We start from the raw sequence: 16,297 nt of genomic DNA, 5'->3' as shown, positions 1-16,297 counted from the left end.
TTATTTTAAAAAACAAAAGAAACACCGATATCAGGGAAGATTTTTAAATCTCAGTATATGATTGGTCATTCCGTGATCGCTCACAACGTTGCTATTGTTTTAATAAGGGAAGAATTTATAAGGGTTAGAAAATCATGGCCAGATAGTGGCAGAGACGTTAGATAACAATAATAATAATAAAATTAGAATCGAGAAGGAATGAAGGATTAAAGAAGAAAACGAAACTAAGGAGAGGCGACAGGAGCTGCGGACAATGAGAACAAGTCATCAAGGCAACGGGAAATTTTCGTGAATTATGACACGGAGGTCAGGAACTCCTTTAGGGTGGGGCAGAAACTTGGGTGGCAGACTTTGTTTAGAAACAGCCTGGTTGATGACCTTATTCAGAGCTGGAAGAACGACCATTCCTACCATTCTCGTTTAAAGAGGCTGAAAGAGGAGATGGGCAACTGAACTCCTTAGGGTCCTTTCAGGTTGAGAACCCCAGCCTTCAGTCTCCCTGTCTGCAGCTCTGTCTTAGGCGGGCAATTCTGAAACGCGGGAGTGGCTGGGGCTCGGGAACCCAAATTCCGAAGTGGCCGGCCCCCATATATCACAAGGATATACTGTTGAGTTCGTTTTCCAGGACACATACATCCTCTTAATACAGATGTAATCAGAACCGCAAACCCCTTGCAGCCACCACCTCACGTTCCAGTGTGAATCCCCTTAAGCCCAGGCTGCTAGAAACCCCGCCTCCAACTGTAACCATGGGAACGGCTGACACGCCACAAGCCGGAGATTCCCGTTTCCGCCCCCTCCCTAACAAATATTGTTTCCCACTAGCTGTCCACATGGGCGCAACGCCTCTCTATTGGTCAGGGCCCCAAGACCGTGCCTTGCCCCAGCCAATAAGCGGCCTGTGCACGTGCACGCTCGCGTACTCTGATTGGTCACCACTCGTTGATCACGCACTGCCGTCCTGCTCCAGCCCGTGCGCGGGGGCGCCAATGAAATGACTCAGTAGCCCTTTACAACCAATCGGCACGCCGCGGGGCTCCCAGCCGGCCTATGGGAGTGCGCCGGGGGTGGGCTGTCCCGGCCCCTCGCCTTCGCCAGCTGGGTTTGTTAAAGCGACAGGCCCTACGGCGCGCCGGGGCTCCACCGGGCAGCGCACGGCGGGCACGGGGGCCCGCGGCGTGCGCCTGGCGCCCGTGACAGCGGTGCCGCTCGGCTCGCGACCCCGGCTCCGGGCCGTTGCTGACCGCCTCGGCGCGGCCGCGTCGCCCGGTAGGATGGGCGGCGAGGCGGGGTCCGCGGCAGCGGCGGCGGGCTCCGAGGGCCGCGTGAAGAGCCTGGGTCTGGTGTTCGAAGACGAGCGTAAGGGCTGCTACTCGAGTGGCGAGACCGTGGCTGGACACGTGCTGCTGGAGGCGGCCGAGCCGGTGGCCCTGCGCGCGCTGCGTCTGGAGGCCCAGGGCCGCGCCACCGCCGCCTGGGGCTCGAGCGCTGGTGCCACTGCCCCGGCGGCCGCCTCGGAGGTGGAGTACCTCAACGTGCGCCTCAGCTTGCGCGAGCCCCCGGCCGGTGAGCGCCGACCCCGGCCTGGGAGAGGGGCCAGGGGGGACGGGGAAGGAGCGCTCCGGGGGATGCCCGCCGGCCAGGGGGCTGGGGGGGGAGGTTTCCGGGGGTGGGGTCCGCTCGCAGGGTAGCCCAGCATCCCTTTGGGGGCTGTGGCGGGCGAGCAACAATGCCTGCGCACCCCCACCTCACAACCCCGGGGAGAAGGTTCTCCTCTCCACCTGGCGCCCCGCCCCTGCCTCGCTGGGCGCTGAGCTGCATCGGGGTCCCGGGACCGCCTAGGCAGGCTGTGGGAGTGAGCCGTTGCCATGGGAACCAAGATCTGGGGCTCTAGGTCCTGTTTCTTGTGGCCTAAGGAATGGAGGGCAGAACCAGTCTGTCCTGATGTGCCCGGTGTTTTACGGGCCTTCCCTTCACCAGCATTCCCCCCTGCCCCGCCATCAACCCCCAACTCGCATCCTTCTTGCTTCATGATGAGTTAGCAAAAAGCTCAAATCTTAGGAGGGAAGTCGTTCCCTGAGCATTAGGAGTTCAAAGGAAGTGCTTTTTGACTTGATCCATCATCCTGGGACTCCCCCCTTTTGGGGAGCGGGTTTAAGCGTTCTACCTTTGTCTTTATCCTTCGCTTCTTTTTGTTCTCTTTGCATCTTCTTCCTTCCTTACACCTCCCATAAACCTTGAGTTACAGTGGGTTCTGGCCACTGAAAGAGTTTGTGGAGGAATGATGACCCTGCTTCTGAAGTTGTTAATAGTGTAGGATTTTCCAGAAGTACCCCTGTGAAAATTCACAGCATGGATTCCGTTAATGTTCGGTGCAAAAATAGATTCCCTTAAAATACCAGGGACAGTGAGTCTTAGTCTTTTTTTAGTTGAGGAGCTCCTTTAAACTGTTTACCTTTTTGTCTCATCAGCTTCAGCATTTATCTGTAAAATGAAACAGTGATGTAGACTCCGCTGTTGAAGAGTAAAATGCAGTGTGTCATCGTTTATCCTTTGCTATGTATTATACAAAAATCAATAGTAAATGCAGTTTTGCCTTGTCCTGCTATGGAACAGTAGACTGTTGACAGTTAAATCTTTATGTGAGCATCAACTAATTCCAAAAACTTCAGTGAGGAAAGCACATGTGAACCAAAGCCCTCTCTGGGATTAATAAATGCAGTATGTTAGGTGACAGTTCTTTCTTGCTTTATGCCCTTTCATCAGTATGGTTTCCAGAATCAGCCCACACAGGCCTTCCCCAAAGGTAACAGACAACACAAATTTTCAAGATGGCTGACTGGAGTCAAGGGCAATGGAAGAGGGAAGTAACTGGGTTTTGTCCAGGACTTCAGACTCTGTGTCCATAACTACTGAGTTTTTGTCCACGACTTTGAACTGCCTGTATGTCTGTGCCCATAACTACTGAATAAATAGATATAAGATTAATAGAAGTTAGACCTGGGATTTGCAATGGGAAAAACGCTTTGGTGAAATACAGACGATCAAATAGTGTTCTGGTTCACAAGTCAGATTTTTTGTCATTCTGATGAAGTAGAATGGCTCATTCTAGACAACCTGAAAAATCTTAGCTTCTTTTAGAACATACAGTAACAAACACTGGCAAAAAGTAAAATCATAAGTCTATTTTAGCTGACTTAATAGAGGGGGGAAAAAAAAAAACCTAATATCTATAGTCTGAGAGAAGTTAACAACATTATATAGCTGTAGATTCTTAGGTTTGTTTAATTTCAAAATCTAGCTGAATTTCAGTCACCTGAAGAGATTTTTTGAAATCTAGGCTATGAGATGTGTTTTCAAAAAATCTACTGGATAATTTGTTAGCCTTGTTAATCTAACTACTTGCTGTCTTGGTGGTTGATTTTCTTCATATTTTTATCAGTAATAATGGTAGAAAAACAAGACACATCAGAGAGTTGGTTTCACATGTTGGCGGCACACCAGGAGGATGACCTTGTGTACATTCCTCAAGCTTTGAGCTCCAGGCTCTGCCTCTGTGTTGGTCTGGTAGCTCAGGAGTCACCAGTGCCCTGAATTATGCGCTTGGGCTGAGGAACCATGAGTGAATGAAGCATCTTGTGACATTGTAGGTCTCATTGCATAAGGCAATAAACCTTGAGAGCAGAAATGGACACATGATTCAGTTTATGGACCTTCTTAATTAAAAGTTAATAAAGAAGAAGAAAGGAAGCAAAGATTTGATTCCAGTGCTGTGCTGTGCGCTTACTCAGTCATGTCCAACTCTTTGTGACCCCATGGAGACATGGGGTGTGTCCTGCCTAGCTTCTCTGTCCTTTGGAGATTCTCCAGGAAAGAATACTGAAATGGGTTGCCATGCCCTCCTCCAGGGGAATCTTCCCAACCCAGGCATTGAACCCAGGTCTCCTGCATTGCAGACAGATTGTTTACCATCTGAGGCACCAGGGAAGCCCCAGAATCCTGGAGTGGGTAGCCTATCCCTTCTTCCGTGGAACTTCCCGACCCAGATATCGAACCAGGGTCTCCTGCATTGCAGGTGGATTCTTTACCAGCTGAGCTACCCAACTTTCTGAACATTTTTTTTTCCTTTTTATGTTTTGAGGCAGTTCAAAGTCATTTTATTTTTTTAATACAAATTTACTTATTTTAATTGGAGGCTAATTATTTTACAATATTGTATTGGTTTTGCCATACATCGACATGAATCCGCCACGGGTGTACATCAGAGTCATTTTAAATGTTCTGGTTCCTATTTGTTTTTTTTCTGAAGAGAGAACTTCATCTCTCTTATTCTCTTCCAATGTCCTGCACAACTCTGTTCTTCACACTTGCCTGCCATGCCCTTCCCTTCACCTAACCCTTGTCTCCATGCCAACCCCTTACATCAACTGTGGAGATGGTTCCCTCCCCCACCCCCACCCCCACCCCCAGCAACAGACTGGGCATCCTAGGGTCATTCAGTTCAGCTCAGTTGCTCAGTTGTGTCCAACTGTTTGCAACCTCATGAATCGCAGCATGCCAGGCCTCCCTATCTATCCCCAACTCCTGGAGTTTACAGCCTAGGGTCATTGCATACAAGTGTCTGTAGCCATCTTTCCTCCCAAGGTTTATTTGGAGATTGAAGTTACTTAGCTTTGTATCAGTGTTGTACCTGACAATCACTGTAAATTTTGGACATAATGAAATCCACATCTTTAAACATTTTAAGTACTTTATTGTGTTCAGTTATCTCATGATTACAATTTGGAACATTAGCCCAGGTCTCAGGAGTATCGGGATTCCTTGAGCCTAGTACTTGATAGTTACAGAGTGGAGAGGCTTTCCCGCCTTCTGGTGCTGGGGCTTGTAGAGTGGCCCCGGACACACTTGAGCCCTGGGACTCACTCTGTCACTATTATTTAACATTTTACATGTTAAATAATTACATGTAAATAACATTTACATGTGTCATTAACATTTAACATGTCCCTGTGACTTATCTCTTTGCCTCCAAGTTAACCACCTTTTGAGTATTTCTATCTGAATGACTGTAAGTGGCAAATGCTGTTACGATACTTTTCACCTTATATATCACACATTGAAAATCAGAGATAGATTTAGGAGATTTAATGAGCCAATGACGCATTCCCTTTTTTTAAAAGTACAAGGTTGAAAGTGAGAAGGGCCTCCCTGGTGGCTCAGATAGTAAAGAATCTGCCTTCAGTACAGGAGTCCCAGGCTTGATCCCTGGGTCAGGAAGATCCCCTGGAGAAGGGGATGGCTATCCACTCCAGAATTCCTGCCTGAGAATCCCATGAACAGAAGAGCCTGGCAGGCCATAGTCCGTAGGGTGGCAAAGAGTCAGATATGACCGAGTGACTAACACTTAAAACTTTTCAAAAGTACGGGGTTGAACTATTAACTGAATTGATGAAGGACTTAGACTATTAAGTTCTAAGACCTATTAACTATTTAAGTGAAAAATTATCCCATTTCACTAGTGATTTCTCACCTTTAAAATTTTTTTAATGAGTGGCTACAATAGAAATCTCCATTTTATTATCAACTGACCAGGCAAATCTCAGAGAAAGTGCTCAGTCTGTGCTGTACTTTTTTCATCTCAGTTACTCCACCCTTGGGAGATTTAGTTCTGTACTTGGATCTGCACACAGAATGAAGGGAACGTTTATAGGTCTCTCAGGGGAGCCACCCGACCAGCACTGACATCCCTGGCGTTGGCTTTGAAGCTGACCGAGAGTCTGCACTTAGTCGGCACTCCAGCAGTGCCTCTGACCGTGCTCAGTCCATCCACAGCCTGCCTCCCAGCTTTCTCATGGTCAGGGATAAGCTGTTTGAAACGAAATGGGGCCAGCTGACCCCAGAGCAGGAGGAAGGAGTTCTGGCCATCTGCACCTCTCTATCCCAAGTGAAACAACATTCTCTATTGATCAGTAGTGATTCCTGCCTAATAACTGGTCCTGTTGAATTGGCTGTTAAGTATTACACCCAACATTCATAACACAACAAAGAAATTTTTCACCTCCTTTTCCAGCTCTGCCCAAAGAGTAGTCTGATTTTTGTGGTATGCCTAAAATAAATAGATCTGTTTTTTTTTCTAAATTAGTTTTGGGTCCTATGTAATATTTGTATCTCAGGTTATACTCATGCTAGTATACAAGTGGGGAAAATAAATGTTTATTGTATATAGGTATGTATGGTTGTGTATACATACATATGTATGTGGGAGCTCTGGTACTTGATGGCAATTATGTAATTGGTCTATTTGCAGATAGCATATATGTATATATACACATACATATGTAATTTGAAATTGATTGAGCTTGGTAAAAGTTGACTCAAAATTTATCAATAATTCTCTAAATCTCAGGTTAACGTACTTTTTGAAGTATATTCAGTGGTACAGCCAGGAAAACCTCCCTTTAAAAAAATGATGATTTATACTGAAAATTGTTGATCTAATATGAAACTTAAATAAAAATATATTGTCTTTTTTAGGGGAAGGCATCCTCTTACTACAGCCTGGAAAACATGAATTTCCATTTAGTTTTCAACTTCCATCTGAGTAAGTGAAACCGTGTAGCTTTGGGGGTTTTCTTTCCCTGGAACGTGTCTGTACATTGTATGGTTACTGAGTAGCTTCTAACACTCAGGTGTAAATATTTATCGTAAGTAACCTCTGATAGATCCCACCCCTGTTACCTCTCTTTTTTTAAACAAAACTGACACTTAATTTAAGGGGTTTCCCCCATGAATCGGAGAAGGCAATGGCACCCCACTCCAGTACTCTTGCCTGGAAAATCCCATGGACGGAGGAGCCTGGTAGGCTGCAGTCCATGGGTCGCTAAGAGTTGGACACGACTGAGCGACTTCCCTTTCACTTTCCACTTTCATGCATTGGAGAAGGAAATGGCAACCCACTCCAGTGTTTTTGCCTGGAGGATCCCAGGGACAGGGGAGCCTGGTGGGCTGCCGTCTATGGGTCGCACAGAGTCGGACACAACTGAAATGACTTAGTAACAGCAGCCACATGGATCAGTGGTAAAGAATCTGCCTGCCAAGCAGAAAACACAGGTTTGATCCCTGGGTGGGGAAGATCCTCTGGGGAAGGAAATGGCAACCCACTCCAGAAAATCCCATGAACAGAGGAGCCTGGCAGGTTACAGTCCATGGGATCACAAAGTCACAACTGAGTGACTAAACCACCACTACAACACTTTGAAGAGCTTTTTCCTGTTTTGAACTGAAAAAGAAACTTTAAATATCACATCTTCGGTTTCTTGCAGACCTCTGGTAACCTCCTTCACTGGGAAATATGGAAGCATTCAGTACTGTGTGAGAGCGGTTTTGGAACGACCCCAGGCACCCGATCAGAGCGTTAAGCGGGAACTCCAGGTCGTCAGTCACATCGATGTCAACACGCCAGCGTTGCTAGTACGTTCTTCCGCCCGCCCTTCCCCTGCCCCTCTTTTTGCTTTCGGCCATCATCCCTGCATTTAGCAAGTCTAGTGGCCGCCTATCCTGTCACTTTTTGATGTAATCTTATAACCCATATGCGTTCACTATAAATATATGATTCTAAGTCGGGCAAATTACAAATTGTGTGCGGTAATACTCTTGATTGTGTCCCTGTTTTTCAGGGCTTCTTTTGCCAAAAAGTTACATGGGCTCGAAATGCATTAATAAGGCTTAATAATAATAATGCACACACACAGAGTAGTTACTTTTCCCAGAGCAGCCACAGTCACAGGGCTGTGGTATTCTAAACTCTTCCCTAATAGCAGGGTGAGGAACAGTAATTACGGAAGAGTACTAATCACGCTCAGCCTGTTATTGACGCTCAGGCCATTATGCTGTGTCTCCGTGCATTTTGCATGTCATTTTCTAACGCTAAGTGAGTATGTGCAGCTGCTCTGGACTTCCTTTCACTTCTCATTTCCTTATGACAGATTTGGCTGCATTAAAGCATTGAACTTCTAATAATCACCAGAAATACTGTAGGCTGATAAGAAAGATCAGGCTGTAAGTAACAACAGAATAGGCAAGATGGGAGCTAATGAGGTAGATTCTTTTATCTAGACCCATATTATCAAAATAATATAAAATTATACCTTGTACTTTCATGATAGCTAGTAAGGACCTAATGGTTCTTCATTTAAATATGAATGAATGATTTTTTTTTTACTTAATAATTTAAACTTTCCATCATGATACTGATGTTACAAAGATATATTTTTAGTACTGGAGGTTTTCTCTTTCTAGCCAGTGTTTTTAAAGATTAGAGGAAAAAAAAAACAGGAGTTAAAAGTTGTTTAACTCTGTTTTCATACAAAAGTAAAATAGAATTTACTCTTGTTATGAAATTATTATGAAAATGTACCAGATAAGCCCTAGCTGCATGATCCCTTGCAGCCAAAATCATGCAATAGCCTGACCCAGCTTTTAGCTGTGACTTATCACCTGTTCAACACCTATTTTGAAAATTGATAATGCTAATAACTGCCTTGTGTTTTTAAAAACTACTTAGAATTGGGTGGTTAACTAATTCTAATTCTAATTTATTTATGGGGCCATTGTGGCAAATAATTTAAATTTTTTTTTTTTTTTTTTTGCAAAAAGAGATGCTAATTATCCTTTACTATCCTTCAACAATTAAAAAGCTATATATTGCAACTTTGGGTTTTACAGTGAATTTTGGCTTGTGCCTCTTGTAAACTGAGTATTTTAAACCTTGTGTTTTTGGTTTGTTTTTTTTTTTGCTGATGTAGAATAGAAAGTGGGGTGGTGAGTTCAATAATCCTTTAGATCCATTACATTGGTGTGTTGTTGTACTGCCATAACACAGAAGCCCCAAATTATTCTAAGTACCCTTGAAATTTCTGCCTAATAATGCATTTGAAGTAAGGACAAAAGCTGTTTGCTTATTCAACATTTTAAACGCCAAGACAAATAGAACATTCTGACTATTGATTTGTATGCCATTTCTCCTCCTAATCTACACCTAAACTCTTTTTTTTTAGAAAAGGTAGTTCTGTCATGTGAATAGGGACTGCTACAGTTAGTTCTGATTGCTTTTTTAAAGGATGATGTTCATCTCCCAGAAGCACAATGAAAATATAGAACGAAATAGCGTGCTGTCACCCTAATTTGAATCGGAAAGTTCACTTAGTTTTCCTGAAAAGGGAATGATTTTTTAATGCTTTCTTTCAGTATGTTGCATAAAATGTCACAGGAAGATAAAAAAGGTTGATTTGTTTTTTGGAAGACATTTCTCTACAGCTATTTTATTTTAAAAAATGACATAAGTTGTATGAATTTTCTAGATCAATTTAAGTAATTTTATTATTTGAACTTTTAAAGACCCCTGTATTGAAAACTCAAGAGAAAATGGTTGGCTGTTGGTTTTTCACTTCTGGTCCAGTCTCACTGAGTGCCAAAATTGAAAGAAAGGGATACTGCAATGGTAAGCAAACTGTCTAAAATTCCAAACGCAAGATTCGTTAATTAGCTAATTGAAAATAATTTTGAATAATATGTTTGGTGATTAATGAAGTATATATTATTTTAAAACATGAGTAATATGATTCTAGTATAAATCGTGATATTTAAATATTTATAAATAGATGAGTAGATCCCAGTGATCCTAATATTTCTGACTTCAGTCCTGGTAAGTTCATAACTAAGACTAACACCAAAATGAGAAGATGCCAGCATTTATTTTAATGTTGCAGAAGACTATTCCAAGCAATGTTGCTTGGAAGAGAGCTGTTGTATGAAAATGCTGTTAGGCATTCTGACTCCGTGCTGGGAATTGTACACACAGGGCTAAAATGTAGAACGTTGACACTCTTTAACAGTCAGATTGATATCAGAACAACCATCTGTGAAAGGCCCATTTCCATCCAGTGGATATGGCCCTGCTCCAGGGTTCTGGCTGGTTGGAGACGTGGGTGGTACGGGATAGTATGACAGTGGGTGTGTAATGTGGGTGTGAAACTTGTTTACGCCATCCAGTGCTTAACATCCATTCCTAAAGTGCAAACTTTGTTCTTTTTTCGGGCAGATTTTGTTAAGCATTGATGAGTTTGGTACTTAAGATAGTACTAAATCATTTATTTGTATATCTTCTCTCAATTTTTATAGATCATGGTCATTTATAGATCTTTAGAACTGGTAGCCTAATATTGCTACCTTAGAAAAGTGAATCATGGAATAATTAGAAAACATTATCTGCACAAGCTGCAGTGAATTTTCTTTTCTCTGACTCAGATTTGCAGGGTAAATTTTTCCATGAGGCCTCTCAATTTCTTAAAGTCACATTGCTACATTTCAGCTTGCGTCAGGGACGGCTCTGTTCACTGTGGTGAGAACTTCCTGAAGAGTCTCTGAAGATGTTTCTGTTTTCTTTTTAGGAGAAGCTATTCCGATCTATGCAGAAATAGAGAATTGTTCCTCTCGTCTGATTGTTCCCAAAGCTGCCATTTTCCAGACTCAGACGTACCTGGCCAGCGGGAAGACGAAGACCGTGCGGCTCATGGTAGCCAACGTGCGTGGGAACCACATCGCCTCCGGAAGCACTGACACCTGGAATGGGAAGACCCTCAAGATCCCGCCCGTGACCCCGTCCATCCTAGACTGCTGCATCATCCGCGTGCACTACTCCTTAGCTGTGAGTGCGAAGCCCGGGGGGCGTAGGACACGGGGCGTGGAGCCAGGCCGGTGCTGTGCCCCCGAGAGATGTCCTTTTATGTCAGTGTCACAACAGATTGTGAAATAGAGGATCGCCTCTGTTTTTTCATCAAAAACTAGCCCCCTGAGGGTTTAATTAAGGTGGGAGAACGAAGGTGCTGTCAGGGCTGCTCGTTATGGTGAAGATGCGTCCTTAACTTCCTGTGGTTTTGTGTGAGCCATGCTCACTGACAGTTAAGTGTGTTCAGGACACAGTTCTCCAGCACAGAGCATTCTTGTATTTTGTGGGCTCTTCATTCGGTTTGCTCGTTTTATTCTGTCAGGACAATTTGCGATCGTGTTGGGGATAGTAGCAGACAAAAGAAGCTTTTTTTATGAAAAAATAATTGGGTTACTCACTATGAGGTTTAACTTATATTTGTGCCTCTCTCTCTCTTGTTGTTGTTTTGGTTTTTGGCGTATTAGGTGTACATTCACATTCCTGGTGCTAAAAAGTTGATGCTTGAGCTGCCGTTAGTGATTGGCACAGTTCCATACAATGGTTTTGGCAGCAGAAACTCCAGCGTTGCCAGCCAGTTCATTATGGATATGAGCTGGTTGACACTGACTCTGCCGGAACAGCCCGAAGGTAAGATGTTTTGAGGTTCTTTCATGATGAAGTCACACATACAGAATATGTAAGAGCAGCACATATGAGATAGGAAGTGCTCAGATGATAATCGCTATTGCCACTGTGACTGTCCTCACTCTCCTTATTACTAAAAATCAGCAAACATTATTCTAGGCAGGGACTTGAGAGTTTAGCCTAGCCAAGACACAGAATTCCCAATGGCACGTCCAGAAATACCATCCACATCTCCCGACTGCTGTTTATAATAGGTAAATAATGGGCTGCAGTCCATGGGGTCGCTAAAAGCCAGACATGACTGAGCGACTTCACTTTCACTTTTCACTTTCATGCATTGGAGAAGGAAATGGCAACCCACTCCAGTGTTCTTGCCTGGAGAATCCCTGGGACCGGGGAGCCTGGTGGGCTGCTGTCTCGGGTCACACAGAGTCAGACACGACTGAAGCAACCTAGCAGCAGCAGCAATGAAAAATAATCAGAGTATGGTTTGTTATGTACGTATTTTTTGTAGCCACATTTCATGACTTTTTTTTTTTTTACCTAGACTGTAATGTATGCAACTCAAGAAAGTAGAATAGAATCAGTGTTCAGTTCAGTTGAGTCGCTCAGTCATGTCCAACTGTGTGTAGTACTTAATAAAAGCAGAATCCATTGAATATTTTTTGTTGTAATGGGCATAAAAGCTTCCTGACTAGAGGGAAGAATACCATTTGTTTTATTTTCAAATTAAGCTAAATTTCTTATTTTTATCAGAGTTCAGTAGACATTAATGTAATTAGTTTCTGCCTGGATTTCTTAGATCCAACTGTTTTTGTTTTTTTTTTTTTTCCAGCACCACCAAATTACGCAGACGTGGTATCGGAGGAAGAATTCTCTCAACACGTTCCTCCTTACCCTCAGCCCCCTAACTGTGAGGGAGAGTCATGCTGTCCGATGTTTGCCTGCATCCAGGAATTCCGATTTCAGCCTCCGCCACTTTATTCAGAGGTAAACACATTACAAGAAAACTAGGCTTGTGCTGTTCTGTTTGTAAATAATCCTGTATCCGTTGTTGATTCCCAGTTATTAAAAGATACATATGAGAATTTTCTATCATGATGATGATAAATTATCACTGGTCCATTTATCACATTTTGCAGTATTTTCTTGGTACTTTTTAGCATGCATGTAGAGTACCATGAATTGCCTTTAAGGACCTGGAATACAGAGAACTTAATAGTATTCTTAGAACTTAGAAGTCTTTGGGACTTCTTCATAGTAGCTTTAAGCAGCTTGGCTTAGCTATCATCATGTAATTAGCAATAGATTCTATAGTTGTGTTAAAGAACATTGCAGTATTAATCTTGGTCTGCTCATTTTTGCAGGTTGATCCACATCCTAGTGATGTAGAAGAGACCCAGCCTGTTTCCTTCATTCTTTGAACATGTTTCAGAAATCACTGTGTTCATCATCAATTTAGAATGTTGGTTCTTTCCCCCTGCCTTTTTGGGGAATAGGGAGGGAAGATTAGCTTAAGAACATAACGTCAAGACCGAAGGTGGAAGAAGTTAAAAAAATGCAACGAAAACTTTCCAGCTGGCCAACAGGATTGTTGCACAAGTTTGTGATGTGGTCTTGTGTTCCCTTTGAACGGTGGGATGAATATGTGATGTGAAAAGTCTCAGAATGTACTGGAAGTCCAGATGGTGATAGGGTAAGTTGAAGGGGTGCCTGTGCCAACCCAGGAGAAAGAAAGGTGCCTGTGAAGAGGGGAAGCACTGTGAGCATGTCTTTAGAGGGTTTCTCAAAGTGGAGCAGCTGTATCCTAAGCTTTGAGGCAACGTGGACATATTGGGAGGAGACTTGATTTTAGAGAATGTAGCAGCACAAGAATGTGCGTGAGCAGGAAAGGGGCCCACTCTAAATATGAAGCGAGACCCTCTGGTGTCAGGATCGTCATGATTTCTTACCATAGTTGATAGGACTGAACGCCCTTAAAAGAATCCTTTTCTGAGGTCATGATCTTAGGAGGTACTAATGAAGTACAGTTTTCACTCTTTTAGTGATAGTCTAAGAAGTAGTTTATAAATTGGCTCTACAGTATTATGAAACCAAGAATGAGTTCCTTAAAAGGCTTGTTAGTTGAAAGGGGAAAGGTGAATTTCAACTTGAGAACACATTTTGTTGAAGTTGCCACTTCCTAACCCCCTTTAAATACTTTAGCAGGGTATATGTTTGATTTTCCTCATGTCTTAATTACCTAGGAGCATATTTTAAAAAGGGTTAAAAAAACAAAAAAGCTTGCATCCTTAGGATGCGTTGATAACTGCACAGTGGGGGGGAAAAGGCCTTTTCTTACCTACCTCTAACGGTGTTATCAGAATCAGATTCGGTTTAAAGCTCCAGGCCTGAGAAGTCTTCTCTGGAGTTTCTGCTCATTTGTCTATAGCAGTCTTATCTCTCCTATCCCCAAACCTGAAACTGGACTAAGGGCAAAACTTGTAAGGTTAGCATTAGATGAAGGTTAGTATGTGTACACCAAAGGGTATTTGAAGTTAATGTAAAATCAAGAAGGCAGAAATACCATTTTTTTTAAAGTCACAAAGTTAATTCCTCTCAAGAGACATAAGTGTACTGATACGATGGCAGTCACTGTGTTGTCCATTGTTATTCCACTTCTTTAGTAATTCTGTTTAAACTGTGATTTTTTTTTTTTTTTTTATCATTTTGGTGCAATATTTTACTATCCTTGAACCTCAGGATATTCAGACCAAGATTGTGTTGCTGCTAAAAGTCTGAGCAGTGTTTTCATGTCCCTCTGTCACCTCCTAGTCAGAGTCAAACGTTCACTTGTTTTTACTTTAATCTCTTGGTTTCCTGAGCTGAGAGTATTTCTGGATGCTGAGTGGAAGGGGAGGTAGGGATCCGCATGACAGAGATTTTGGACCAGCCCAGTACTTTGGTTTTCTCCACGTCCTAAGGGTTCGCTCTAGAAACCCTGGTGCTTCCCATGCCAAATACTGTACTTCACTCAACTGAATGATTAGCTTTTCTTTCAATCAGTATACTCAGTTAGAAAAGTCCTAAGGTTAAATTTTGTATGTAAAAATTAGATGGACATTTGATCAGGGATTTTTATACAAACATAGGTAAATGTACACTTGTAATCCTCTGGGCATACCTCGCTCCTCTGTAATCACGTAAGCATCGTACGCCGTTCTTCCGCCGTAAGCCTCTGTTGAAAATCACAGTGCAAACTGTTCTCCCAATAACTGCGGTACTGAAACTGTCATGAATCGTTACTCCTTCCTTTGGTTTTTTGGTGATCTTTTATTTTGCTTTGTTTTTGTGTGTAAGAAGCTATGTGTTGTCTGAACAGTTTTATTTGTACTTTAAAAAAAAGATCAGCTATTTCTTGACCTCTGAATTACAGTTTACATGTTTTGTCAAGACATTGTCCATCTCCATGATACCAAAACACAGTGAAAGAAACAACAAAATTATACGGAGGAAGAGCAAGTTTAATTATCTGACTGCAGGTAGAAAGGCAGCTGCTTACTAGGGTCTTCACTTGGATTGTCTTGCCACCTTTTTAAAGAAATCATAAAGTGCACCCATTGAAGTAAAACAGAGCTGATTTTCTAGCACTTAACAAGAGTAGCTAAAAGGTATGATTTGCCTTATTGAATTGATATTGGTATGTCTGACCTTAAGCAGTAGGTTGAAACTGCATACCTTTTTATAATCAAGAAGTTATTTGATGAATGTAGAAGATTCTACATTGGAATAGAGAATACTTGGGAATGACGATAAAAATTTAGCTGCTATTTGCTTGTTTATTCTCCTCTTGTTTCATTTGCAAAGAAACCGTGGCCTTAGAATTTTCTTTTTGATGCAAAATTTTTGAAATTGAGAATGTGCATCTTTTGGCTCACACAATTCTTCCATGGGCAGAACTTTCATGTTTTTGTTTTGCACAATAAGAAACTCAATAGGCAGGGGTTATGTTTTTGATAAGTTAACTATCAAAGCTTTTTATTTTTATTATAAAAATGTAACAATTTAACCCACAAGGAAAAAAAAAATAATTGTATTTTGTACTCTTGTCTGAACCCCATGGGTTCCTTTTGTTAATAAAATGATTCCACTGATGCTGTGAGTTACTAGTCTTGTTTTGTTTTTGTTAAGACTGTGACTCAGGCTGTGACAGACTTAAGGGAAATCAACCCCATGACAGAGTTACGCTGAGATCCTTCTGCAGGTGTGTGCTGCCATCAGGCCGGACACCACCCTGGTGCATTCTGAGCCTGTTTCTGTGATGGCCTCAGTTTCCCCAAAGGGTAATCAGTTATTAGCATTCCAGGAAAAAGGGTAGTTGATGTGAAAGATTAAGCTTAAGCTCTATTGGTCATTGAGAGAACATATCTCCGTTTATTCTCAAATGATAGTGACTACTTCCTAAAGTTTCCTGAGTTGTCGTGTTTGTTTGGCCAGAATCTTTCCAGGATTAATTTAGTAGGTCTGGTGGCAGACCTGCTAGGTAGGTCTAAGTAGCCTCCTCTCTCCACATACGTACTCAAATGGGCAGAAGTCATACATTTTGTACAGGGAATATGTAACAATATGTCATCTCAGAAAACTGCCTTGACCCTCTGTCCTGGAAAATTATAAACCTTAGCTAAGTGGTAAACATAAACCCAGATAATTTACTCTCCAAGTGTTTATAATGTGTGAGATGATGTTAAATGAGTCTCTTCTGCATCCACATTTGCAGTCAGCCATAAATTGAAAAGTTTGTCTCATGCACTAAATATCGAGGAAAAATTTATAAGATCACCATTAAAGTTTCTGTCATTTATTTTGTAAAGTTGTGGGTTATAAGATTTAGAACTAGGCAGGGCATTGCAGTCCAAGACATAACCTTCAGATTAAAAATGGGGATACCAAAACCCAAAGGTGTAACCT

The 16,297-nt window shown here is 42.4% G+C and overlaps 1 protein-coding gene across 1 annotated transcript; it reads left to right on the top strand.

Annotated features, from left to right (window-relative positions):
• Nucleotides 1–1,109: 1,109 nt before the first annotated feature.
• Nucleotides 1,110–15,491, top strand: ARRDC4 (arrestin domain containing 4). The gene is made up of 8 exons (XM_055555710.1): nucleotides 1,110–1,566; nucleotides 6,535–6,601; nucleotides 7,323–7,470; nucleotides 9,397–9,499; nucleotides 10,449–10,705; nucleotides 11,191–11,353; nucleotides 12,186–12,340; nucleotides 12,718–15,491. The coding sequence occupies exons 1-8, from the start codon at nucleotides 1,275–1,277 to the stop codon at nucleotides 12,772–12,774; spliced, it is 1,242 nt and encodes a 413-aa protein (XP_055411685.1). The 5' UTR covers nucleotides 1,110–1,274; the 3' UTR covers nucleotides 12,775–15,491.
• Nucleotides 15,492–16,297: the final 806 nt, after the last annotated feature.

Source organism: Bubalus kerabau, chromosome 19 (genome assembly GCF_029407905.1).
Source record: "Bubalus kerabau isolate K-KA32 ecotype Philippines breed swamp buffalo chromosome 19, PCC_UOA_SB_1v2, whole genome shotgun sequence".
In the NCBI taxonomy this organism is placed as follows: domain Eukaryota; kingdom Metazoa; phylum Chordata; class Mammalia; order Artiodactyla; family Bovidae; genus Bubalus; species Bubalus kerabau.
This window is presented reverse-complemented; position numbering and strand designations above follow the sequence as displayed.

What these genes read in the sequence shown, in the direction of transcription:
- ARRDC4 (XM_055555710.1), top strand. Translation starts at nt 1,275, where the DNA reads ATGGGCGGCGAGGCGGGGTCCGCGGCAGCGGCGGCGGGCTCCGAGGGC. An exon ending in CTTGCGCGAGCCCCCGGCCG is followed by an intron (nt 1,567 to 6,534) that starts GTGAGCGCCGAC and finishes TGTCTTTTTTAG; the next exon opens with GGGAAGGCATCCTCTTACTA. An exon ending in GCGTGCACTACTCCTTAGCT is followed by an intron (nt 10,706 to 11,190) that starts GTGAGTGCGAAG and finishes TTGGCGTATTAG; the next exon opens with GTGTACATTCACATTCCTGG.